This window comes from Leptinotarsa decemlineata, unplaced genomic scaffold (genome assembly GCF_025532065.1).
Source record: "Leptinotarsa decemlineata unplaced genomic scaffold, Ldec_3_MD MMD2_tig00001064_RagTag_RagTag, whole genome shotgun sequence".
In the NCBI taxonomy this organism is placed as follows: Eukaryota; Metazoa; Arthropoda; class Insecta; order Coleoptera; family Chrysomelidae; genus Leptinotarsa; species Leptinotarsa decemlineata.
The window spans coordinates 537,330-564,563 of NW_027412558.1; the positions used below are offsets into that span (position 1 = coordinate 537,330).

A 27,234-nucleotide genomic window follows, 5' to 3' on the forward strand; every position below is an offset into this window, starting at 1 on the left:
TTATGGGTTAAGGTTCATGTACAATTGAACGAAATGTTTTTAGCGACCAAGAATGGTTCATCTCACAAATGAACGACCAGCTCGGAAGGCATTTCGAAGTGACCCTGCACAGTTTGTGCCCCAAAAACGAGATACCAGTCTACGCAGATTTCGTGAACCCCTGGGGCATATACGAGGAGCACTCCGACATCGCGGTCGTCAGGAAGTACTTAGACGAACAGATGGACGAGTACAACGCCTCTCCCGGCGTAGTCAGGATGGATTTGGTACTGTTCAAGGACGCCATCGAGCACATCTGTCGCATAGTCAGGGTCATTTCGCAACCCAGAGGAAATATGCTCTTGGTCGGAATAGGTGAGAGATTAGCTAAAATTTTCAAAACCTCAATTGAAACATCTTCACGGCACTGTTTTTGCTCGAGTGTGAGCAAACGCGGCACCGATCTTGCACACAGCTTTCTCATGTCCAAATTTTTGGATAATATTCGATGTACCGCACATTTTGGAATGCCTACTAAGTATTTTACTGTTGTAAACGAAGAACAGACACACCCAGACTAGAATCCAGTTCATCTTTTATATTGGTTGGGCTGAGGCCTTTCAAATAATAGTATTGTACCACATAACGATGACCAATTTTCTCCATATTCACAAATTCACCGATATTGTTCGCTAATGACGGCTGCCAAACAAATACTAAACAACGCAGCGTCTTCAAACTTGAAACATATGCTTTATATATTGTGTACTTTCTAATGCCCTGATATTTTTCAAACTACCGCCATCTCTGGGTTAGCCCGAGTACCACCTTTGTATTTCCACTTCGGAAAAGAGAAGAGTTATCTTTCTGTGATCACGTGGTTTCCATCAATTATTTTCCAGGGGGTAGCGGCAGACAATCCTTTTCGCGAGTCGCCGCCTATATTTGCGAGTACAATTCCTATCAAATATCAGTGACGAAGAGCTACAGAGTTCCAGAATTCAAAGAAGACTTGAAAACGTTATATAGCCTGACAGGTGTTGACGGAAAAGCTACAGCTTTCATCTTCAATGATACTCAGATTACTGACGAAGGCTTTCTGGAGATCGTGAACAACATGCTGAGCAGCGGTGAAGTGGCCAACCTGTACAAACCAGACGAGTTTGAAGACGTAAGGAAATATTTCTGTTGAATGGTAAAGGTTCGGATTTTTATTGTCTATTGTCATATTTGAAATATATGAAAAGAAAAATGAATGAAATGTTGAAGTGCTAACGTGAACGATTAGCCTCTCATTCTTGTGAATATTACGCGGATGCACAGCTCAAGTTTATAGAAAAACCTTCATTTACCGCATTACAACAAACCATTATTTTGTGTCGCTGCCTGCAGATTGTCCTCAACATCAAGAGGTCTCTTCATTTAGCTTTCAGCAGGCATAAAAACTATCATTAGAAGCTGAACCACCACGGGACTTGTGGTCCCAAATGATCTCGAAACTTATCTTTATACAGTCCACTTATCGAACCACTCAAGGATTAGCGAACAGGGTTAAATAGGCGAAATGTTGATGATATATAAACAAAAATAACCCAAATAAATTATTGAATGAATAAATGAAAAGAAATCATAAAAATACGAAAATAAAAAACTAGAAAAAGATTTTAAACCAAGCTTGCGAGTAATAACTGGTCTATTCCTGCTACAACGAGGCTCTTTATAACTCAAGTGGATGCTTTCGCTTCTAGCTACTCTTCTCTTTGTTTATTTCTCATTCCATACGAACCTGACTGAAAAAACATCTCCTTTGAGCTTTTTTTAAACCAGTGTTCCTTCTTATGGGCGATTTCAGTTTCACGTCACATGGGTGACGTGAAACTGAAATCGCTACGCTAAAAATTAGCTATGCTCGAGAATGTCGAAATGACGTTTATTTTTTACAACTTTGCTGCCCTCCCCTTTCTTTACGTCACTCTCAAATTGTCAGATTACTGGAATATACACTTTTTAACATGTAATTAACTCACCCTACCTTAATCTGACGCGCTCGAGAATTTCTGATGATCAATTTTTTTTTACTAATCTGATCCTTTATCCTTGATGGGCGGCCTTATATATGGGGCTCATATTTGGTGGAGGAACTTAACCGGGTACAAGGTATCCCCCTGTATATTAATCTGCCGCGCTTCAGTTAATCCCGAAATCCCCGCTTGGGCTCCCCTATTACAATCTCTATGAGTAGGAGAAGATATACACGAAGATTGGACGAGACATTCTTCACGGAAAAAAAGAAAAATGATCTGCGAATACGGTGAAGGAACCCTCTAGTCAATAGTTGTAATGTGGTTGCGTTGAAGAAGCTCAAAAGAATTGAGCCCCGATGGCACCTCTAAAGTATGGAACCATAGAGGAAAGGAACTGGACATTGGATAGCACCTCAACACCAAGAGACATTCCATAACATTGACAATTGGGAAGCCCCACAATGAATTGCCGTTTGTAGACGTGGTAGTGAAAAGGATCGATAACAAAATAATCGTGCAATGATCGTGTGTTTAGGTGCTGTGGTACGGAGAAAAGTCTGGACAGGTAGGAGTCATATCAGGAAGGGTCATCAACAGAACGGTAACTCCTGTTGAAACAGACCCTGACCAGAAGACAATAAGAAAAAGAAGACGTGAGAACCAGAGGTCTTTCGGAGAGTATAAGAGGAATTAGCTGCAACATGAGAACCTGCTTCAGATCCGGGAATACCGTCCGTAAAAGCCTCACAAAAACCAAGCCAAGTTGACTGACCAAGAACAATCTGATAAAACCACAATTGAGGTTGCAAAAGACGCAAAAAGTGGACACTTACCTTTTCAATGCCCTACCCATCCATTTCCGCAACTTATCGTTTAAAATATTTAAGTACAAATTGAAAAACATACTGACTGAGCATTGTCTTTATAGTATTGACGATTTTACTAAAATAGCACCTGATAAATGTATTTTCTTGTAACTTGAAATTGTTATATTTAATTGTAGTTTGTATTATTGTGTGTAGTTTGTATTTTATTAACTGACTGGTCCATAAAATGTAAATTTTCTTAGCAACTCAAAATAAATATTATTATTATTATTATTACTTGGTTGCTCTGCTTTTAGACAATGAAACTCCGAACCTCCATCATTTACCAAGAAACCACTTCCATACAAATATTTCTGCTACTGTCTAGTCTCTGACTAATATTTTCCACCAGATCAAAAGCCGATTGGATTCGGAAGCGACGAAAGCCGGGATCATCCGCACTAACGAAGCGATGAATGAGTTCCTGATAAGCCGCGTGAGGGCGCGTTTGCACATCGTCCTCTGCATGAGTCCGATCGGAGACGCTTTCAGGAATCGGTTGAGGCAGTATCCAGCTTTGGTGAATTGCACGACAATCGATTGGTTCAGCGAATGGCCGAAAGAGGCGCTTCTGGAAGTCGCCAATAAATATATTTCCGATGTTAACTTCGTGCAAACCATCACTGGGGAGGAAGCGGTGAGCTTACAACTTTTTAATGCTTACAATTAGACTGAGCAGTTTTTTTTTTTTGGTGTGTAGAAAAAAAGAAGGGAATCTGCAATAGTGTCTACTCAAGATAGAATAAGAGAGGCGATTTCTCTGATTTTCGCCATAGTGCATGATTCTGTCGCCAAGTATTCCAAGAGGATGCTACTAGAGATGAAGAGGTACAACTACGTGACGCCAATCAACTATCTGGAACTGGTTGCGGGGTACAAAAGGTGAGTTTTTGGAACTAAGAGTGTCGTTCGTCTAATGTCACTGTATCGTTTTGATTCAGAATGTTGGCGAGTAAGAGAAATGAAGTGGCTTCCCAGGCGAATAAATTGAGAAACGGGTTGTGGAAAATCGACGATTGTAAAGAGAAAGTGACTACTATGTCTGTGGAACTTGCAGACGCGCAAGTGAAGGTCGCTGAGTTTCAGCAGCAGTGCGACGATTATTTGGTTATTATTGTTGCCCAGAGGAAAGAAGCAGATGAGCAACAGGTATGCATAAGCAGAAAGATCAATTTATCCACTGATTCAGAGTTCTAGGTGAAAGGTTTTTCCTTCTCTCTTGATAGTCATTTACAAGTTATGAAATTATAAAACAACAATAAAAATCAATTGGCGCTCCGGGGCGACTTTATTGATTCCAGTGGCGCATTTGCTTTTTCAGCTGCAGGAAAATCTGGAAAAACCTGCAGCACCACATCATCTGAAGATCTTAATCTGCCAATGTCCTCTCTTTCATGAAACAACATGTAGGGTGTCTCTAGAGGCATATGAAAATCATTAGTTCCATAATTTATTATACCTTTTTATAAGTCTAATTAATTGTTCTTCTTTGACATATATTTCTTAAATAAGAACTTCTACTGATACTCTGTACATTTTTTCTTTTTTTCTGTGATTAGAGTTCCACCGTTTTTTTCATAACTCCTAAAATCTACCCCATCCAATTTATTCCTCCTCTTCCATGCACTCCACTGTAATTTTTCCTTTCTCCATCTGGATTACAGTCTATGTTTCCCTGAATTAGTTTCCCCCTATTCACTTTTCATATTCTTTCATTATTTCCCTCCAGTATTTAACTCCATTTTCTCTCTAGTCTTTCTTTTTTGTCGTTCCTTTACTTAGCAATTTCTCTCTGTTCCAATTCATCCTAGTATTCTCCTTCAGCAGTTCCTTCTGACTTCTCTTTTATCTTTCACATATTTATTTCATTTCGTTTATATATCAAATGTTGTCATTATCATGTTCCATCTATTAATTTTTCAACAATTCAACTGCCTGCCTAGCAACTGTCTCAGTTATTTCATTAGCTTTTTCTTTAATATCTTCAATATACTTTGTAGAAAGAAGTAACGAAAAAGAGCGTGAAAATTGGCGAAGAGGAAGTCCAATGTAAAAAAATGGCGGACATTGCCCAAACCGATTTAGATGAAGCAATGCCAGCTTTGGAAGAAGCTATAAGGGCATTGGATTCTCTTAGTAAGAAAGATATAAGCGAAATGAAATCTTATACTACTCCCCCGCAAAAAGTCAAGATGGTTATGGAAGCTGTGAATATTTTGAAAGGGGTGAGTTTATTGACTTTGTTTCTAATGGAAAATTATAACTTGTATAGAAATAGCAATAGAATTTTGATGAGGTATTCATCCTCAATTATAACCTTGCTGTTATTATTGTCGTCATAGATTGAACCTACTTGGGAAGCTGCTAAACGACTCTTGGGCGAGATGAACTTCCTCAGGGACCTCAAAGAATTCGACAAGAATCACATATCAGACAAAACGTTGAAAAAAATCGCCGTTTATACGATGAGCGAAGAATTTGTTCCGGACAAAGTAGGAATGGTTTCGTTGGCGGCAAAATCTCTGTGCCTCTGGGTTATAGCCATAGAGAAATACGCCAAAGTTTGGAAGTGAGTCGATGTCACATCTTTTTTGTCTTCCGTGTTTGATCTTCCTCCCTTTTGCAGAGTTGTGGGCCCGAAAAAAGCTAAGCTGGACGAGGCGTTAGATTCCCTCAAAGAGAAACAGGCAATGCTCGCCGAAGCTCAGGGTAAGCTCGCGGAATTGAATATGACGCTGCAGAAGCTTCAGAAAGAGTATGAGGATAAACTCGAGCAGAAAGAGGAACTCAATAAAAAGGTAACTGAAGGATGCGGTACACCGCAGGGGTCAGCCCTCGGCCCCTCTTGCTCGCTTGTTAGTTTTTGTGATTTTTCTTGTAGGCTGAGCTGCTGAAATTGAAGTTGGAAAGAGCCGCCACGTTGGTGGAATGTTTGTCCGGCGAAAGGGAGAGGTGGGGAGAAACTGTTACAGAGTTGGACAAAAAATTCGACTTCTTACCCGGTGATTGTTTGTTGGCCACCGCTTTCTTGTGCTATCTAGGGCCGTTCTTGTCCAGCTACAGAGAGGAGCTGATACATTTCTGGCAGAAAGAGGTTGGTCGTCTGTATCTGATGAGGTGGATGTCGATATCAAATTTGTTTTTTTTTTTAGATTGTGAAATGGGAAGTTATATATTCGGTCGATTTCAATTTCATTACTTTCCTCACCGATCCCACTACGATTAGGGAATGGAATATACAGGGTCTCCCGGCCGACAGTTTCAGTACTGAAAACGGTATCATCGTTACTAAAGGTCAGCGGTGGCCGTTGGTGATCGATCCCCAGTGTCAGGCGCAGAAGTGGATCAAAACTATGGAGGCTGATAACGAACTACAGGTAAGAAACCATCCTTCAAATGAATCAGTGACAATGTAGTACAACAGCAGTGAGATGATTCACCTGAAAAACTGACAACTGTGGCCAGTTAACTGTAACATCGGCATTGAAATAATAAACGTGCTCGAAGCTATTGTTACGTTTTCCCCGTGGGTTTGAAAATAATTGACTACTCTGTACAATAATCAAACTCAACTTTATTTCACTGATTATACAACCAAACACTTCAACTAAAACTTCAACAATATCACATTATCAGATCGCTCTGTACCGCACTGTCCACAAAACTTGACTTCTTTATTGATATGCTCGTAGATATGCGGTAGAAAATTCGCCGGAATTCCATCGAAGCCGTTAGCATTAGTCTTGAAGCAACGCCACGTCTAGAATGGTCGCGAGAGCACGTCGAGCTGAGCACGTCACATTTGATTTATGACGACTAGCGGTAGCCAGGGATGATTTACAAATAGAATAGATTAGAATACAAATTTATTCTGTAAGCCAAAAAAGATTGGATAGAACATGTCAAAAAATAGTACAATACAATCAAACACAAATAATAATAAGGGTAATAACTTGAGATATAAAAATAGTGCAACTACCTTTAAATGGAATTAAATATTGGAAACAGATTGCTGGTAGTTTAAAAATTCATCAATACTGTAGAAACAGTTTTTGCAGAGAAATAATTTTAATTGTCTTTTAAATTCTGAAGGACTTTTAATTGATTTAAAATCAGTGCATATAAAGGCGATTTTTTATAGAGAGACAAATTACATTTAGCAATGCGGAGGTTTTAATTATTTCGAGTGGAATAATTGTGAAATTCTGCATTTGTTGTCGAATTACTTTTGTTGATATGGATATAACTCAATAATTTATATAGATATATTTACACTACTGGTAATATACTGTTTTTAATCAATGAGTCCCTACAAGTTTCTGTTGGCTTCAGTCTGAAAATTGTTCTTAAAATTCGTTTTTGTATCACAAACACTCTATGCACATCATCACTTTGGCCCCAGACAATTATGTTGTAGGCAATCTTAGAATAAAATAATGCGTAGTACACATTTATCAGATATTCCCTGTCTAAATCATATTTTAATGTATTAATGGCGAAGCATGACGAACTCAAATGAGAACATAACTTATTTATATGTGTAGTCCAAGTAATGAGTTCATCTAGGGTGACTCTCAGAAATTTTGTTTCATTGCTTATTTTCAGCTCATGATTATTTATGTGAATTTTGACATTTTTTGAATCGATTGAATTTGTTTTAGATTTAAATAACATACATACGGTTTTATCATAATTAATAATTAGCCTGTTTCTGAAACACCATGCTCAAATTCGTGTATGACAGCACGTGAAGCATTAATTGCATCATCAAGTGTTTTCCCTCTACATATAATGGACGTGTCATCAGCATATAAGAAAACTTTTCCTTGAGATATAAAATTTGTTAAATCGTTTATATAAAGAAGAAAGATCATGGGACCAAGAACACTACCTTGCGGTGTTCCTAGAAAGATGTCCTTTTCTGAGGAACACACATTATTAACTTTCACTATAAGTTTCCTCTTAGATAGATATGAAATTAACCAGTTTCAAAACTAGTAGTCCAAGTTTTCCCAACTTTTCTTCCACAAAAGTGAGTTTAAAGTGTTAAATGCACATGTAAGTACGAAAAATATACCTATTACAAAATCTTTACTATTTAATCCATCATTAATAAATTGTATCAGTTCAATTGTAGCAGTTTCAGTGGAGAATTTTTCTCTAAAACCGTGTTGAGAAGGGGTTAATAAGTGGAATTCATTGAGATAGTTGTTGAGTCTGATGATTATTATTTTTTAGATCACTTTAGAGAGTACATCCTGTAAAGAAATAGGTCGATAATTGTTTATGTCTAGAGTATTCCTTTTTTTGAAAACAGGGATAATTCAGGTTAATTTTAATATACTGGGAAATTGACCAATTTCTACAGATTTACTGATTATCAGTGCAAAACACTGTGAAAAGTCATCTATACATTCTTTAAGTAAATAACACTGTTGTTTCAATGCAATTACCTATGCAAGATTTATGTCAGAGATGTCTATCTTTTCCAAGGTGAAAAACAATATATACACACATTACGTAATCACAAAAATGTTCAAAGTTTTCTTGGGATCAATAGCAACAATGATTAATGATATCTGCTTTCATTGACTGACTTGAATTCCAGGTAATAGATTTGAGAATGACAGGATACATGAACATCGTCGAAAAAGCAGTCCGAGAAGGAAAACCGGTTCTCTTGCAGAACATTTCGGAATCGATCGACCCCTCCCTTGACCCGATATTGTCGAAAGCTGTGATCAAGCAAGGAGGAGAACTCCTGATCAAGCTGGAAGACAAAATGGTGTCGTACCACGAGAATTTCAGATTCTTCATCACCACGAAGATGACGAACCCCCACTACCCGCCGGAAATCTCCACTAGGACAACTCTGGTCAACTTCGCCGTGAAGGAGCAAGGCCTCGAAGCCCAGCTTCTGGGCATCGTCGTCAGGAAGGAGAAGCCCCAGCTCGAGGAACAGAAGGATCAGCTGGTGACTTCGATCGCGAAAGGTTTTTCGGAGGCGTTAGTTTATTTTAGAGCGAGTTTTGAACGGGTTTTTTGATTGAAGGGAAGCGGACGCTTCAGGATCTGGAGAACGAGCTACTGCGGTTGCTGAACGAGACCAGAGGTTCGCTGCTAGAAGACGCTGAGCTGTTCAACACTTTGCAGACGTCGAAGGCGACTTCGGAAACTGTCAAGGCCAGTTTGGCGATATCTGAGAAGACTGAGGTGCAGATCGACTCTGCCAGAGAAGTGAGTAGATTTTGTTCACTTGGTTCAGATTTTAACGATTCCTAGTTTATGAAATCCATTCCATGACTCTCCAATGAGATAGAGAAATGATATTTTGCAACATCAACAATGTTACTACTCTCCAGTAGCATTTTTTTATTTACGCGAGTTTTTTGAATCACATTTGAAATATCCCATTAGAAACTGAATTTATCATGGATGCAATTTTTGACGTTAAATTTCTCGATTCCTATAAAAAAAGGAGTGGGAACTTGAAGGATAAGAATTGTGTCAAAGAGAGATACATACACCAACTAGCAAATTAACCTCCAAAACAAAATTAAAACTTAAATATTTTTGTGATACTTTTATGATTTCATTTATATGTAATTTATATTTCGCACAAGGTTTGGTCAATAAGAATGTATTCTTCAGACAATAAAGTATATTTGAATTGAAGGCAAGCTTTTCCCTTGACCAGCTCAGCAGGAATTACTTTGTCGTTCTCTCTCCTGGGATGTATGGCCTGCTCAAATTATTCTTTGCTGTACCCATTTCCTTTGAAGGCATTTTTAAGGTTATTGAGTTCCTCAGGAAGACACACAACACACATGTCTGTGTGTGCTTTTAGATATAATAGAAAATCCTTTAGTGTTTCTTCACCATCTTGCTATACGACAAACTTGTCATCAACATCAACGCAGCCATCAATATTTTCTAATTCATAACCTGAAATCAGAAATGTTTATGTCTCCATAGTAATTTCTTCGTCTTCCATAGTGTTTGTGATCATATTCCACTATTATTTCAGGGATACAGACCTTCTGCTACACGAGCGTCTATTTTATTTTTCGTCCTGAACGATATGGGAAAAATAGATCCAATGTATCAGTTCGCCCTGGATGCTTACATCCTTCTGTTCATCAGTTCCATCACCAAGAGTCCCAAGTCACAGTTTTTAAACGAAAGGATCAGTGCCCTCAATGAATACCACACCTATGCCGTATACAAGTGAGAAAACACTTTTTATATATTTTTTAAACAGTTGTTTTGAAATGTCCTGCAGTTTTCTCCATCTAATATGGCAAATAATCAGCCCCAATTAAAAATCTTGACATATATGACAGGATATAAAAAGTTTCTGATATTTTAGTTGAAATTCTCTGAACTGTTTCCCTGTTACACTTGATTTCTTCATCAGGAACACGTGTCGAGCCCTGTTCGAGCAACACAAGTTGCTGTTCGCATTCCACATGTGTATCAAAATACTGAGCGCCCAGGGAAAAATCGTCGCGGGAGAATACAATTTTCTGCTCAAAGGTGGCGTCGTCTTAGATAGGACCAATCAGATAGATAACCCCTGCCCGAGTATGTGATATATCGATGAGTGACATTGAAGTGCGAGTATTGTTTCTTTTTTGTTGTAGATTGGCTGACTGAGATTGCATGGGATAACATTACGGAGTTGGACAAACTAGCGGGATTCCATGGCGTCATCGATACTTTCGAACAGTACTCCAGAGATTGGTACAATTGGTATATTCATACGGAGCCTGAGACTTTACCGCTATTGGGTTAGTTACGCGACAGTGAAGATATCGTTTGGTGATACTGTGTTCTAATGACTTCAGTATTGATTAGTTTTGATCGATTTTTTAAAACATTGGCAGAAATTATTAAGGATTTGAACAGCCCTTTGAAAAATCTCCTTGTTTTTCTATTATACTGAATATGTTACATAAGACAAAATCATTGTGTTGCTTTTTACTCTTGAATTGAAGTGAGACCGACATATTTTGTCGTAAGTGCATAGTCGATTCGTCTTTCGAAAAAACTAGCCCTCTAATTTCTTTCGGAACTCATCCTTGAATGAAATCGTAGAATATAACAATCTACTCATACATGCCAACATAAAACTACATAATATCAGATTGTGGAAGAGGCCATTATCATTTGAAATGGTTTGAAATGGGGATTTATATAAATACATTTCACTAACTTCACAAAAACTTTGACAGTTCAAATTTTTCAGCTCATGATTTCCATTTCTATTCCTTATTTTTTCACTCAGGACTGGTCCATGGAAGAATTCAATTATATCACTTTGTTAAAAAAATCCCTTCAATACGGTATTTTAAAACCAAGCTTTTTTGTCTCTTTCTCTTGACATTTCTATTCTTTCAAACTCAAGAATAGTGGTTCAAGAAAAGACAGAGCACATAAATTATTCATCTGGATATTTTACTTACTGATTAGTTGGATGAACATGAACCATTTATGGATTTTATCTACTTCTAGGTTTATCTAGGGCTATCCTCTTGTACTACCTCTTCAGATTATTGAATTTTGACAATTTCCAGGTGAGTGGGAGGGAATTTGCAACGAATTCCAGAAGATGTTGTTCATCCGCTCCTTGCGCCAAGATCGGGTATCGTTTTCCATTACAAATTTTATCGTGAATCAGCTGGGACCGCAGTTTGTCGAACCGCCTGTTTTGGACATAAAAGCCGTGCTCGAGGAATCCGTCCCACAAACTCCCCTGATCTTTGTCTTATCGCCAGGCGTCGATCCCACAGCTAGCTTACTGCAACTGGCGGAAACGGCCAAAATGAATGCCAGATTCCAGTCCATCAGCTTGGGTCAAGGCCAGGCGCCCATAGCAACGAAGTGAGTAAGACGATTTGATTTGAGAAATCAGAATCCGGGTCGGTAGGCCGTGGTAATATTGCTGAAACTTCGAGATATAACCTTCGTCCTCGCAGTCAACGCACATACTACTGATGATGTCTATCGCAGCAGCATACGAAACATTTGGCTCTGACTAACGCCAACCAGCCTTGATTCTGATTTCTTCAATCATGACTCCGGCCGTTGAAGCCCTCGTGCTTATACAATTTGATTTGTTGACTTTCTGGTGTTTATATATGAAAATAAGAAAATCCATTGATTCAATATCCGGTTCCCCCTCTCTACTTTTCTGTTTTCATTCTGCTTCTGAAGCAGAGCACTATCTTCACCCCTGCGGGATTTTTCTTATCGCCCTACTTCTATTACCTTCCTATTTTTATGTTCCTGTTAAAGATTTAATTACAATTCCAGATCTTTTAGCCTACACTGTTCTTCATTCTACTAGTTCGTTGTCATTGCTTTCCCGCCTTCTTCCTATTTTTCATAAAATTTAGCTATTATTTACAGTATTGTTACATTTTCTCTGTGGGTTTGACAACACTGTACAATGGGGAATGTTCCTCCTGACGAAAATTAAGTAGTTTTTATATAAGAGCTCTAAAACAACGCATTTTAAACCTATCATTTCAACCATTTTCTTTAAAAATTATTTAAATACTTAAAAAAGAGGAATGAAATAATGCATTCAACATTTAAAGGGATTCGTTTCTATTTCACCATTTGGCAACATCGGTTATAGCTAATAAAGGACAATGAATCTGTTACCTGTATGAGACAAACAAAGATGACATATTTCAGAGGCGTGCTGTTCTGTTTACTTATGTTCCGAGACATTCTGTGACATATGACATTTTGTGCACCTAACCTATCTTCCTCTATATAAATAAATAACAAAACAACTGTTGTTTATGTGGCTTGTGGAGGTGGTATTGAACTATAATTTATATTTTGTCTTAATTTGACACTATTGACATGATTATTCTTCTTCTAGCATACTACTAACCTGAACTCCGATCTAGCATTCTAGGCTCTGTTGCCAATATGTAAATTAGAAACAAATCCCTTTAAAAATTAAAACCCAACATTTGAAACATCAATTTGAATACCCTTCGAAGTGAATTTGAAAAACTCATCAATTAAACTCAACTTTATTTTGTTCAAACTTGCATTTGCTGTAACAACCCAAATTGAGGAACATTCCCCAATCACTACACTGACAATACAACACAAAAACTCTATCAGGAAGTCTTAGAAAGCCGATAGAATTATTCTCGAAGCGAAGCGGCATCCAGAAGGATCAAGAGACACAAGTGGGGTTCAATGCGATCTTGACCAAGTCAAAGTCGATCGGCAAAGACCAGCGGCGGCCGGCCATATATTTTTTTCAGAGGATAAATTATGATAATGTTCAAAGAGATATTAATTATCAATTATTGAAATTGCTACAGGTTGATTCAAACTGGTGCGAAGGATGGACACTGGGTTTTCCTGGCAAATTGTCACCTGTCCCTCAGCTGGATGCCCAAACTGGATAAGATCGTCGAGCTGCTCCAAACAAGCAAAATCAACAGCAAATTTCGACTATGGCTGAGTTCCAGCCCCCATCCAGAGTTTCCCATTTCCATTCTTCAAGCCGGAATCAAAATGACCACAGAGCCCCCCAAAGTAAATAACCATTCTAAAATATTACTCTACATTCTACTGTCTTGGCTATTCGAAAGGATTTTAGAATGACCCTATATCGCAATTTTTTATTGTACTTAGGGCTTGAGGGCTAACCTGAAGAGACTCTACCAACTGATCACAGAGGACCAGTTCACGGCTTGCGAGCATCCGGAAAAGTACAAAAAGTTGCTTTTCGGGCTGTGCTTCTTCCACGCCATCCTTTTGGAGAGGAAGAAGTTCCAGCAACTGGGTTGGAATGTCATTTATAGCTTCAACGACTCTGACTTTCAGGTGGATTATGTCGAAAAGGAGTTGGATGTGTGGTTTTTCATTTGTATATGTTCCAGGTATCTGAAAACCTGCTGACGATTTACATCAACGAGTACACCACGACGCCGTGGGACGCCTTGAAATATCTGATCGCTGGCGTCAGCTATGGTGGGCATGTGACTGATGATTGGGACAGGCGGCTGTTGACGACGTATATAAACCAGTACTTCTGTGACGATGCTCTGAACGTCCCTTACTTCAGGTGAGTCCCCTGCGCACGGGAGTGTTCCACAGGGATCCTATCGCGGTCCTATCAAATCCGCTAATCGACTTTTTTTAAGGTTGTCGTCCCTGTCGACGTACTACATCCCTCGCGACGGTTCGATCCAATCCTACCTGGACTACGTCACGCTGCTGCCGAACATTGACAGGCCAGAGGCGTTTGGACAACACCCGAACGCCGACATCACGTCTCTGATATCGGAATCGCGGATGCTGTTTGAGACGTTGATGTCGCTGCAGGTGCAAAGCACCGCGAGCGCGGAGGAATCAAAAGAGGAGAAGGTGACCGACTTGGCTTCCGACGTGCTGTCGAAGCTGCCTGCTACGATCGACTACGAACATACGGAGAAGCTGATGGGGGCGTACAAATCGCCGTTGGATGTGGTGCTGTTGCAGGAGATTCAGAGGTACTGATTTCAATAACCTAATTGAATCACAAGAAACACAAAAGCACTATAGAAACTTTTTTGGCGTACTCAAGACGTTACTACATGATATATAATGTGTTACAGATATAATTATCTATTGGTATCAATTCGTTCTTCTCTGGAAGATCTACAAAAAGGAATTGCTGGCCTCGTTGTCATGTCAACGGAATTGGAGGAAATATTCACTTGTATCTATGAAGGAAGAGTGCCATCTGCTTGGTTGAAAGGTAATGTATCCTCTACTACAAGCTGCATATAATAACATTAATAATAAATGATAAGAATAATACGAAGACACCACTTATGGAATGTCGTTTGGCGTTCGATGTCGTCGAAGCTTTTTTATAGACCACCTTGGAGAGCTTTGTTCATCTTTGATATAATAATAATAAATAATGACTTAATCAAAAAGGTTTTGAATTTCAGAATGGCAAATGTTTCTTAAAACTCACGATGACATGAAAATTATTGCGAGGCACATCTCAATGAGGTGTTTGAATGAAGTAACACTTGCTATCATGATTTCTTCACATTAGAAAATTATCTTCTTCAGCATACCCATCGCTGAAACTGTTGGGGTCCTGGACGAGAGACCTCGTAGCCAGAGTGGAACACTTTTCAGTGTGGGCGGCCAGCACCCGGCCTCCCATGTTTTTCTGGTTGGCTGCGTATACATTTCCCACTGGCTTTTTAACGGCCGTACTACAAGTAAGACCGTTTCCCCGAAGTTGAAACTGAGAATTTACTCATTATTTGCTTTTCAGACAACTGCTCGTGCCAATGAAGTTCCCATCGACTCTCTGAGCTGGGAATTCACCGTTATGAACGTGGACGAAAATCAGATTCAGTTGGCTCCGGAGAACGGAGTCTACGTGAAGAGTACTTTTTTGGAAGGTGCCGGTTGGGATAAGAAGAATGCTATGCTGATTGAGCCTCAACCGATGCAGCTGGTCTGTCCAATGCCTTTGATACATTTCAAACCAGTGGAGCAACTGAAGAAGAAAACGAAAGGTGGTTTCAATACCCGTCGGGGCACTAGTCACATTTTACCGTTTTCGTTCATCGTAATATTTGATAATGGTGTTGTATTTCAGGGTTATATTCGTGTCCTTGCTACTACTTTCCTATAAGAACTGGCGCTGCAAATCGTCCTGCGTTCGTAGTAGCTGTCGATCTGAAGAGTGGTCTGGAATCCGCTGATTTTTGGATCAAACGCGGCACAGCTTTGTTGTTAAGTTTGTCCCACTGATTTTGTGCATTTTTATACATGTTGTGCTTTCATTTGTTGGTTTGTTTTGATTTATCCTGTATATAAGTGAGTAAATATATTTATTTAATGTTTAAAATAGTTTATTTTGACTTTTACATTGTGTGACAACAAAACATCTATACTATTGTTTCACTTCAGAAAATTGTTTTTTTCTTGAAAAATATTTCTCTGAGACAAATTTTGAAGTGTGAAATCAGAAATGCAATTGGTTTCTTTCATTTAGAAAAAGAATTGCTAAATGTAACCGTTACATCGTGGTAGGAGATTATCATGGAAAGTGAGAATTAAAAGTTCCAATGGTTTTTTTAACACTTGAATTTGTAACTAACGTTACTGCAGTTTCGTTTTATAAGAACATTTCTAAACAATTGGTTTATTGTTACTAACATAACGCCATCTTATGATCAGAAGCTGAACTTCAGGAATAATGTCATAATAAGGAAACTGTAAATTATTATAGTTTGCACGTTATGATACATAAAATTAGCTTTTGAGCAAAAAATTTCAAATTTGATAGAGTCATCTAGTGACTAAAAGCCGATTTTCGTATGTAGCCATAAAAAAAGAAAACTGTAATTTACGGTTTGCATACTGCTAAAGTTCAATTAGGCTTCTGACCGGTAGATGGCAATATATCAAATAATTCTTTTCGTAAATGGAGAAATATAAAACTTCCTGTTTTTTACCAATCGTTTCGTCCTATAAGGACATTTTCAAAGTAATACAATACTTGTTTTAGTATTCAAACTAATACAATACTTTTATTAGTATTCAAAGTAATGTAATATATGTATAAGTATTGTATAGGTTTAAAATGTCTACATAGGATAGAACTGCAGTAACGTTAGTTACAAATACGATTGATAAAAAACAGGAAGTTTCATTTCTCATTTCACAAGATGAAAAAAATTGATAGATTGCCATCTAACGGCCAGAAGCCTAATTAAACTTTGCAGTATGCAAACCGTAAATTACAGTTTCCTTTTTTTTAAATAATTACTTACAAAAATCGGCTTTTGCTCACCAGATGACTCTATCAGATTTTAGATTTTTCTAGTCATCTGTTGCTCAAAAGCCCATTTAAACTACCACAATAGGCAAACTATAATATACAGTTTTCCTATTAATGTAGTTAATTCAAAAGTTAAGCTTCTGACCATGAGATAGCGCTACAATTTCTAATTCATTCATTTTCTTAAAATTGGTCCAGGAAAACGAACAGAGCAAAATTTCGACAGGCCGAATCTAGAATTGTTGGTTTCCTCATATCCGGCGATTCTGAAATAGTTAAGTTGTCGTGAAAAAAAAGTAATTCTTCAAATAGACATATTATGATTTTCCTCGGTGGAGGTAAATCAAGGAGAACTCCTTCGACTTTGCTATTTCGTCATATGGAAAGTAGATTTCCTTAAAAAAACACGCTGAGAAAGATCTTCAGGTGCGTTTTATGATTCTTCAAAGTTTCTTGGAATTTTTTGAACCTACACTCAAAGACCAGTGATTGGGCCAACTGAAAAATTTTGAATTGACACCTGACGTTGACAGCAAATTATTTGAAGGTTATGTTGTCAAAATAATAAAATATTTCAATAATTTGAGAAATGACCGTAGAAAATTTAGAAAACGACCAAATAATACTAGCAACTGGAGGATACGACCACACGATTAAACTATGGCAGACTCACACGGGTATTTGCAACAGGACCCTGCAACATGCTGAATCGGTACAAAAGCAACTACTATCCATCAAGAAATTGCCCCATTATCTATTCTTCTTTTAATTTTCAGCAAGTTAATGCTCTGGAAATCACTCCTGATAAGCAACTCCTGGCAGCGGGAGGTTACCAGCACATTCAGATGTACGATTTGGCCTCAAATAACAGTATTGCAGTAGTCAACTACGAAGGGACTTCGAAAAACGTCACTAGCGTTGGATTCCAAGAGGACGGTAAATGGATGTACTCAGGAGGCGAAGACAGTAGAGCCCGGATATGGGACTTGCGATCGAGAAACAGTCAGTGCCCGAAAATATTTGAAGTGCAAGCCCCGATAAACTGCGTTTGCTTGCATCCCAACCAAGTGGAGCTGTTCGTGGGCGACCAGAACGGGATTATATATCGATGGGATCTTAGAACTGATAATAACGAACAGTTGGTACAGAGAAATCTTTTATCATGAAGTTTTGTTTTAACAAATCGTTATTGAGGAGTAATTATTTTTTTGTTTCAAAATTATCTTATTGGAAGCAACATATGTTTTTGGAAGTCATGCAAGGATCTATTATAACACTTTCACTGTTTCTCATTCACTTTAATTTCAATTTGGGACTACAACTTTTTTGAGTGAGATACTGAGAATACAACTTCAAGGTTATTTTTCTTTTAGATTCCAGAAAACGATGCGATGATCCTGGACGTAGATATTTCCCCTGACAGCCAGCTGATGGCTGCTGTGAATAACAAAGGTAGATGTTACATTTGGAGCCTCATCTCTGGTAGCATCGACACCCCTACGAAAATGATTCCAAAACAGAAGTTCGATGCTCACAAAAGACATGCTCTCAAGTGCAAGTTCAGTCCTGATTCAAAGTAAGTGGGAATTACAAGTAAGTTGGTTACTGTGTGTTTGTCATTAGTGTCAGTTGTTATGTGTAGTTGATGTTTATTTTGTCAGTATTTGAGTTAAAACTATCTTTACTGTATTCATTTTTCATTTGATTTCTTTAATATTTGGTTAAAGTAACGTCTTGAATGATTAACATGATAACTGACACTAATGATAAATCAACAGAGTAGCCGAATCTAGTGAAAAATGCTAGAGCCAAGAAAACATCCTTGAGGTACGCCACAATAAATGCTCTTCGTTTGGGACAAAATCTTTATTCTATGTGGTCCATTGTGTACTTCATATTTTTGATGTTTCTACAATTTTCATTATTCTTCAGTTTACTTATCACCACGTCTGCCGACCAAACAGCAAGGGTATGGAACAGGTGGAACTATTCTTTGGTTCAGGAACTGAAACAGGAGAATCAACGATGGGTGTGGGATGCCGCTTTCAGTGCCGATGCCCAGTATGTTTTTACAGGTAAGCAACTGTTATCTATGAGGAAGACGTGACACACATCATATCTTAGAATTGAGTTATGAAGTCTTTATGAATATCTCAAAGGTAGCAAATAGATGAAATTTTTATCCACAAAAGAAATATGACCGGGGTTTCCCAAGGAACTGTTCTTGAGCCTCCTATTATTTTTAATTGTATATCAATGATAATTTGAACTCTAAATTTCATCAGCAGAAATTCAAAGTATATTTTTTACATCCTTATGGAACAACTATATCAATGATAACAATTTTGGATTTTGCAAGAATAAACCGACTCACCAGTCGGTGATGAGTATTGGGAGAGAGGTATTTGAGGGTCTTGAGGATGGAAAGCACTTTTTGCTCATACTTTTAGTATAGTACAACTTCTTATGACCAGCCTATTACATAAGGTGTCCTACAATGTTCAGTTCTGAGGCCGCTCCTATTTATAATCTACTCAACATTTGAACTATTGTAACCTCCTAAATAGCATTATTTGTGGATGATGCTACCCTCATTTGCTATGGAACTTTTCGTGGCGAGTTCATCAAAGAATCAGTTGGGTCGAAAAGTAAACCAGATATGTGGTTTCATAATGATAATTCACAATCGAACTCCAAACTTGTCAATCACCCTTCACGGGAAGTAGCTTTAATATCATCAATCTTTCCATAGCATCTTCAGATGGATTCACACGTCTTTGGAACGTCAAAACTGGGGACATGGAGAGAGAATATGCAGGACACCAGAAAGCAGTTACGGCCCTGGCCTTCCGAGACGTAACCCAATAGCTCTTGGTCACTATATTTATGCTATATTGTTAGATACTACTAAAATAAAACCACCTGAAAAATTGCAATTGTTTTATTTCATCCACCCATAAGAACAATTTCTCATACACGAAATAACAGATAGAAATATATTTATGTAAAAAAAGCAAAATATAAACCACAGAACGTTCAAGTTTCCTCTAGAGAGTCGGCCATTTTGGGGCTACTAACTCATTGTTGAATAACGACCATATTTTCCACCCAGATTCAAAATATCAACAAAATCCATCTCCCACTCGTCATGAAATACATTGTCCAAAATGATACTGCTACTCACCGATAGATTGCACCTCTGTTGCTCATAGTTTGTCTTTGTCATTTATGATGCTACTTCAGTTGGAGAAATGTACATTGAAAAGAGTGTTACAGTTCTAGTGCCGCAACAGTGTGTTGGACTGCCGGTCAATTCAATTTCTTTCTTTTGACCAACTAATAACAGTGTAGTAAGATACATCTTGGTCAATTTCATTAAAAGACGTCGAAAAATGAAACTTTAGAAAGTTCTTGGATCGTGACATCATTTAAGGCTTTAAATGCAACTTCTTCTGACTACACTTCAATATAGACTTTGTCGATAATTTTTTTTTAATGACTATGAACGACTAGCGTGGGAGTGTAGGAATTTTGTTATCTGGGAAAAATAAAAATGGTTTTTGTCTATTCCAAAAGTGCCTGAACACTTGAGAATTGTTCCTCAATGAATATAAATCTTTTAAGTACGAGGATCAGGAACCAAAAAAAAACCTTTAAATTTGGCTTTCTCTTTTGTATGATTTAGTTCTCTACAGAAGCGCTGATGGGACATATTTTTTTAATCAGTCGTTTATTGGAAATTACGACTTTGAAACTCGAAATTTCCACTTTAATCTCGAAATTATGACTTTAAATTCGAAATTTCAACTTCACTCTGTAACTTACGACTTTAATCTCGGAATTATCACTTTAAACCAGAAATTTCGTTCTTATTCTCGAAATTACGACTTTAATGTCGAAATTACGACTTCAATCTCGAAATTACGACTTTAATCTCGAAATTATCACTTTAAACTAGAAATTTCGTTTTTATTCTCGAAATTACGACTTTAATCTCGAAACTACGACTTCAATTTTGAAATTACGATGTTAATCTCGAAATTTCGACTTTATTCTCGAAATTACGACTTTAATATCAAAGTTACGACTTTAATATCGAAATTAGGGCTTTATTCTCAAAATTACGACTTTATTCTCAAAATCAAGACTTCAATCTCGAAATTACGACTTCAATCTCGAAATTACGACGGTAATCTCAAAATTTCGATTTTATTCTCAAAATTACGACTTTAATCTCGAAATTACGAGTTTATTCTCGAAATTACGACTTCAATCTCGAAATTACGACTTTATTCTCAAAATTACGAGTTTAATCTCGAAATTACGACTTTATTCTCAAAATTACGACTTTAATTTCGAAATTACGACTTCAATCTCGAAATTACGACGTTAATGTGTACATTTCGACTTTATTCTAGAAATTACAACTTTAATCTCGAAATTTTGACTCATTTTTTCAGTTTGTAATTAAAATAACCATAACAGATAAAAAAACAAGCTATCAATTTGTTATTCCAGTTGGATCATGAGGCATAATTTTTCAACAGCAATATAGAGGTTAGTGAGCAGACATTTCAACATTGAGAACTATATCATTCAAATCTCAAAATGGCGCTTTTTTGAAAATTGGAATGTACTCCAAAATATCATTAAAGAAAAATTAAATTTCTTATGAGTCTCCCAAAGCGTTGTTCTCATCATCAAAAAAGGTACCAACATTTTTGGTTTTGCAGCTAACTTTGACCCAATCAGTCAACAAAATAATTTTAAGAATTATAATCTTTTGAAATAAAATGGATCTTTGGTATATTTGAACACAGCAATAATAGATACTGAAGTGATAAAGAAAAAAGTACTGTTAATACAGTCCAGTTATATGTTAAAGTTCACAAAAACTCCACTTTCAAAATTGTTTACTCATAGAAACAATAAATCTTGAATTGATTCAGCAATTGAAATTTTTTTTACTATAATCAATATTTGAAATGCAAACCATTTTGAACTTTCATATCTTAATTCAATATCCGCATTCACTCTCTCTCTCTCTCTCTGTGGACTAACCCTGATATTTTTCCTACAGAATGAATCTTACAAATAGAGAGAGAGAGAGAGAGAGAGAAAGTCTCGGTCCAGAGATTCTTGAAAAATATAAGTTTCCACTAAAAGCACCACCAAACAGCAGATTGAAGATCAATCATCGTTCGCAGCAACAAAACCTACATTTTCTTTTGATATCACACAAAACAGACACTCCTTCTGACCATACTGAATACAAAGAGATTCATAACCTTACTTTAGGTACAGCCTTCAATTCCTTTCACAAAGCGGGCAAGTCTTCGACCTCTCCCATTTCCGTAACGGTATCTTCATCCATGGTGTAGCTCACAAAGAATTTCAGAGACATCTGAACACCACCAGGATTCGCTACCAGCATTATCTGGGTGATGGCCGAAGGAGGTAGGAAAGGGTTGTAGGCGGGAAGATCTGTAGAAGAGGGCGGCTGCATTTTCAGCTTGCATCCCTGTTGGAAAAACGAAAATTCACACTGAATCACTACGTCAATTCCGGCAGAGGTAAAAACAGTTATAATCTACAATCAAAGGAATGGACATTTACAACAGTTTTGATGTGCTGGCGATGTCCAGCCAAATAGTTTTTTTTATCTAAATATACATTTTAGTCTCATTTATTCACATCTGCACCGTATCATTTCTAGAAGAAATGTATGAAGTATATATGTTTTGAAAGGACGGGCGGCCGATTACGCCAGTGACCACGCTGAGAGAACTGGCGGCCCCCTAGCAAAAAAATGAAGTGTTTAAAAAAAGTGAATAGGAAAACTTAGGGTGGCAGCATTGTCTCCAGCAAGACAACTGAGTCCCCGGACAGGAGTCTGGCTAAATGCGCTCGACTGAGAAGCAACTGCGACATAAATTAAAGAAGAAGAAGAAGCCAACTTCAGGGTGTCGGTTTTTCGTGAGTGTGCGCGCGCATCGTAAAAATTGACTTTCATTTTTACCTAACGCGTCACAAATTGAATAAAAGAACTAAATAAATTCAATGGGTGGTTCATGGGCTTAACTCAGATAAAAACAACCCCAGGTATTGAGCCGGACTCAATTGCGCCTGAATAGGAAGCAGCGGCCAATAAAGAAGGAAGGAAGGAAGAAGTATAACCTCAAAAACACTTCTAAATAAAATTTTGAAACACCGTTTTCTCCCAATGTTCTTACACAGTAGGTTTTGGTAAATATCTATCGGAAAACAGCTACTTCCTCGGCTAATACCACGCTGGATATTGCATCACATCCGACAGACATTTATGCAAGATATCTCACAAAAGAAAGTCTGGCAGATGTTTCTCGTTCTCCCAGCTGCAGGACTACGCTGAAATCAATCGAGTAGATAACCTATAGACCGGCTCCGAGGTAACACCTCTCGTCAATGCAGGACAGATCTGGCCCAAACAGCCGGAAGCAGGGAAGAAACATTCCTATCAGAGTATTGTTACATTCATGAAAAACAACGATAATATCCAGAAATTGTCATCGTTACCTTAGGAACAACGGCTTGGAACATAAAACTGCTCAGGGGTAGCTTGTTCTTGCTGACTGTCGTCACAACGAACACGTTCACCCCCTCTCTCGGCTTATCCTTAGCTAAATGCAGAGACACGCTGATTCCATTCCTTTCATCCAGGACTTTCACTGGAGGATAACTACTCGGCTCGATATCTTCCAGCTTAACGTGGATGTCGTTCAACTTGATGTCCTTTTTGGGGTCGGTTTCATTCGCAACCGGTTTTTGATGTTCTTTTTCTGGAAGGGGCACGTCGGGTTTCTCCACATCCAACATTTTCTCGTCGGAAATATCGACGAGGAAGTCATCGCTGGTGTCGTGCAGGCTTTTAGAATCGTCCGTTGATGGATCAGCTGAGTCGTTTCTCGATTGGAGGAGGTAGTTCAGGTCTAGGCTGTAAGAATCGCAGCTGTTTGATTGAGACGACTGACCCTGCTTTGTTTCGGAGATCTTGCCGAGGCGGTTCATCGGGATTTTTTCTTGGGGACCTCTGGAACAGATTGTATGTGTATTGATAACTCAATTCATGTGGCAAATCTAATGGAGTTGGTTTGAAATTCCGGTACACTCAGGGCAACGAATAATAATATGTTTTGGCTTTCCAATTCTCTTTATTCATACAAAGAAAGTGGAGAAGAAATGAAAAAAGAATTTTCCATAATTCAATGTTTATAGGGAAGCAGTTGAGACAAATTTTTGGGCACATCTACACGCAAAAGTTTATTAAGAACCTAATTACCCTCTTTGTTTCTTCGGAAGTTTCAAAAGTTTTTCTAAACCAAAAAAGATTTACAAGAGACTTTTCTATTTTGATAGAAACATAGGCGTAATCTCAAAGTTTGAAAACAGAAGTAATAATAAAATATATTCATTTACCTAAAATTGGTTTGCCGGGCGCCTTGAAGATTTTCCTTAATGAGATGTTCTCCCAGTATGTCTAGATCTTCCAGAGACCTGAATTTATTCTGCTTTTCCTTTTCGTCATCACAAACTTTTTGATCATCTGAAAAATCTCATTTTCAACCAAAAAAAATCCAAAATATCAATCACTTCTCAAAATAACTTACAATAATAAAAAAGCAGTGAAAAAAGAAAATTTCGAAAATGTTGCTGTTTTTTGAATTCAGAATAGAATATAAGATTCTTATGAAGTAGCGGCTTTTCCGAAACAAGTTATCAAAAAAGTATTTTGTGGTTAGAAGTAAATATCAATTTCAGAAGCAGCAAAAATTTCTTACTAAATGTTTTTTCAAATTAAGTTATGAGGAACCGTTAATCAATTTATACAAATCAAGAAACAACTTAGACCTATCAATATAGTACAAATCCAAACTTTACAACTTATATTTCTGAGGAGTCATTTGCAGACCATACTTTGGAATAAAAAAACACTTGTGAGTTGCACAAAATAATCTCTGCCGACTTGAAAAAAGTTAATGATTGATGTGATTCAAACATTTAAACTTTTAACTTAACTAAAACAAATTTAATACCATTTAGATGCCCATTCAACGAACTTTTTTTTGAAGACAGATCACTAGAATCTAAAAATAACACAAAATTTCTACGCAATACCGTTTTGGGGAGTAGAACCTTTTTCAAAAAACATAATATTTTAACGGTAACTGCATTATTTATACTGGAATCTGTGTGTTTAATAAATGAGCATATATTAAATTTTGCTGGATCCTCTTCCCATTATAACACCCGAAACAGCAGAGACTCTGAAACTCACTCTGCCAACTTAAAACATCTTCGAAGACTCCATATTTTACAACGGTGGAAAAATGTACAATCATTTGTCTATGGACATAAGATCTACCAATATAAATTAATTCCAATTTAGGAAGTTAGTCAAACAATTTCTATCTGATAGACCCTATTATACTTTGGTTGAATATTTTAAAGATAGCTTTTAACTGACTTAATATTTTTTATCTTTAATAATTAAGGAGCGCCTAAGTTTTTACTTTTTATGTCTACTCTTTTATAAACTTGACTTTTACTCTTTTATATATATACATATCTTTTATATCCTCCATTTTAACATAAATCCTCCATAACATAAATAACCCTCAAATTTTACTTTATACTAAAGTAAACATTGAAATACGCAAGGTATGTTTTTGAAAATAATGACGTGATCTCACCACATTTTGATAAAGCCACAGGCTGAAGCACTTCCCCAGAATCTGGAATCCCAGCGTTATTGAAAATATCACAAAGAACATCAATCGATGTCCCACTATCTTTAGAGGTCTGCTCTTTGGGAAGGTAATCCATTACTTTTGCATCAACTTCGAAATTAAGCAAAGAATTATGACTAGAATCTTTCGGTTTGGGGGGCAAGGGTTTGCCTTGGACAATGAGAATGTTGTACTTGTTGAACGCTGTGGAAAGTTCATCGTTGGTTCCTAGAACATCACCTGAAAAGTGAAACACTGTTTCAAGGATCGTTCAGCAGAAACTATGGTACCGACCTAATATGCCTTCACCGTGGTTTGTCTCCAATATCAACTTGTTTATGGTGGGCCTCAGTCGTTCACAATTCTGGTACAGTTCTTTTATGAGGTCCAGCTCTCCCGCGGAAGAAATGCCAGGTTTGTATGAATCCAGCATTTCATTCAGCAGTCTAACATTGTTCTGAACCGATTCCAGTTCAGATATTCTTCTGCTCTTCATTTCTGCTCTTTTATCGTCCTGAAAATATGAGAAATTCATTGACATATCCACAAAATGTAAACTCGACGGATAATACATCAGAAAATTAACAAATAACAACCCCAAAAATATTTTTTTAGTTTGGAATGAGCTTAAATAATTAATTTATTCAAAAATAAAAAGGCATCAATTTTTAGCAAAATATGTCTCAGTCTCAGAATATTCACCTTATTTTTTTTAACACACCTTGTACTTGTTGAAAATCTCTAGTTCAATTGTAATTATCACATAACTCGATAGCAAATATTCTGTAAACTACTTACTTCTTTCACCATACTCTTGATGAGCCAATTCGCAGCTTGAACATCCTCAGGATCTTTGCTCTGCAGCAATTTTTGCAATATTTTAGACTTCTCCTCATCCTGAAATACCGAACTGGTAGGCTTTCTTTTGGCAACGTTCAAGGTATCGAACGACGGCATGTTGGGGTTAGGAATCTCACGTATGACACCTTGTTTCCTCAACATATCGAAGGCCTCTTTGATTTTAGTTTCTTTGGGATAGTCGAGCGTCCAAACGTAGAGCAGCTGAAGTACTTTCTGCTTTACCGTCAATGGTGTCTCTGAGCCCAAGTACTTGGGTGATACTAGCTTGATCATTTCATTCAGAAACCTGGAAGTATATTTTGGTTTTTGTAAACGTAAAAGACATTTTTCAAAAAGGCGAATATTTACGAACCTGAATTTTCCTACTTCGTTCTGGAAGTGACTGCCACATTTGGTCATGCATGTATCCAGTACATTCAGGGTTTGCAACACCTCTTTTTCTTCAGCCGTGAGCCTCGCGGCAATAACTTTCACCCCAATATAGGCCCCATCCCGTTCTTTATTTACAAGAGTGCAAAAGGCTTCAACAGCAGCGGTATCGAAATTGAGATTTTTTGAGTTGGTTGCTTTCACTACAAAACGAGTCAAATGAGAGTATTCTTGTTGTAGAAATCAAAAAAAGTACTCACGCAGCAATGCTTCAAGGCTGGTCTGTGTGATCATATCCATTTTACATATTAAAGTTCAAGAAACCGATTTGATATTTCAATAATAACCGCACATTTCCTGTCAGTATTGCCCTTGACGGGACATTTAATTATCTGTCAAGATCTGTGTGAAGTTAGCTGCGAGCTGTCAAAACAAAGCTAAATTGTCACTACAGTTACGTTTTGTTGCCTTTGAGTGATTAATTTTCCATTGACACCAGAGGACGCTTTAAACTTTGTGAAAAACAATTAAATATCAAA

At 37.5% G+C, this 27,234-nt stretch overlaps 3 protein-coding genes across 4 annotated transcripts in view; 2 read left to right on the plus strand and 1 right to left on the minus strand.

The window, feature by feature from the left end:
• kl-2 (dynein heavy chain 2, axonemal kl-2) overlaps window positions 1–15,764 on the plus strand; it is a 36,804-nt gene extending 21,040 nt beyond the window's left edge. Inside the window, 24 exon segments of the mRNA XM_074175478.1 lie at window positions 44–354; window positions 882–1,150; window positions 3,222–3,506; window positions 3,570–3,751; window positions 3,811–4,018; window positions 4,870–5,094; window positions 5,212–5,438; window positions 5,496–5,667; window positions 5,751–5,963; window positions 6,022–6,246; window positions 8,478–8,862; window positions 8,922–9,106; window positions 9,897–10,096; window positions 10,287–10,453; window positions 10,513–10,659; window positions 11,446–11,752; window positions 13,222–13,438; window positions 13,538–13,729; window positions 13,786–13,970; window positions 14,050–14,397; window positions 14,503–14,645; window positions 14,972–15,126; window positions 15,183–15,429; window positions 15,513–15,764. Of these exon segments, the coding sequence (XP_074031579.1) occupies window positions 44–354; window positions 882–1,150; window positions 3,222–3,506; window positions 3,570–3,751; window positions 3,811–4,018; window positions 4,870–5,094; window positions 5,212–5,438; window positions 5,496–5,667; window positions 5,751–5,963; window positions 6,022–6,246; window positions 8,478–8,862; window positions 8,922–9,106; window positions 9,897–10,096; window positions 10,287–10,453; window positions 10,513–10,659; window positions 11,446–11,752; window positions 13,222–13,438; window positions 13,538–13,729; window positions 13,786–13,970; window positions 14,050–14,397; window positions 14,503–14,645; window positions 14,972–15,126; window positions 15,183–15,429; window positions 15,513–15,667 (5,350 nt within the window). The 3' untranslated portion in view covers window positions 15,668–15,764.
• Window positions 15,765–17,170: 1,406 nt separating this feature from the next.
• On the plus strand, window positions 17,171–19,632 carry Lst8 (MTOR associated protein, LST8). The gene is made up of 5 exons (XM_074175483.1): window positions 17,171–17,412; window positions 17,477–17,842; window positions 18,074–18,276; window positions 18,633–18,775; window positions 19,453–19,632. Exons 1-5 carry the CDS (start codon window positions 17,290–17,292, stop codon window positions 19,566–19,568), a joined length of 951 nt encoding a protein of 316 aa, XP_074031584.1. The 5' UTR covers window positions 17,171–17,289; the 3' UTR covers window positions 19,569–19,632.
• Window positions 19,627–27,112, minus strand: Gga (ADP-ribosylation factor-binding protein Gga). Of its 2 annotated transcripts, none has more exons than XM_023173382.2 (8): window positions 26,956–27,112; window positions 26,679–26,898; window positions 26,264–26,612; window positions 25,760–25,979; window positions 25,433–25,705; window positions 24,156–24,282; window positions 23,256–23,769; window positions 19,627–22,221 (listed from the first exon to the last, which is right to left on the minus strand). In XM_023173382.2, the coding sequence occupies exons 1-8, from the start codon at window positions 26,993–26,995 to the stop codon at window positions 22,018–22,020; spliced, it is 1,947 nt and encodes a 648-aa protein (XP_023029150.2). In that variant the 5' UTR covers window positions 26,996–27,112; the 3' UTR covers window positions 19,627–22,017. The 2 variants fall into 2 exon arrangements, with proteins under 2 accessions (XP_023029150.2, XP_074031583.1); XM_074175482.1 differs by having other exon boundaries at window positions 25,430–25,705.
• Between the last annotated feature and the right edge of the window lie 122 nt (window positions 27,113–27,234).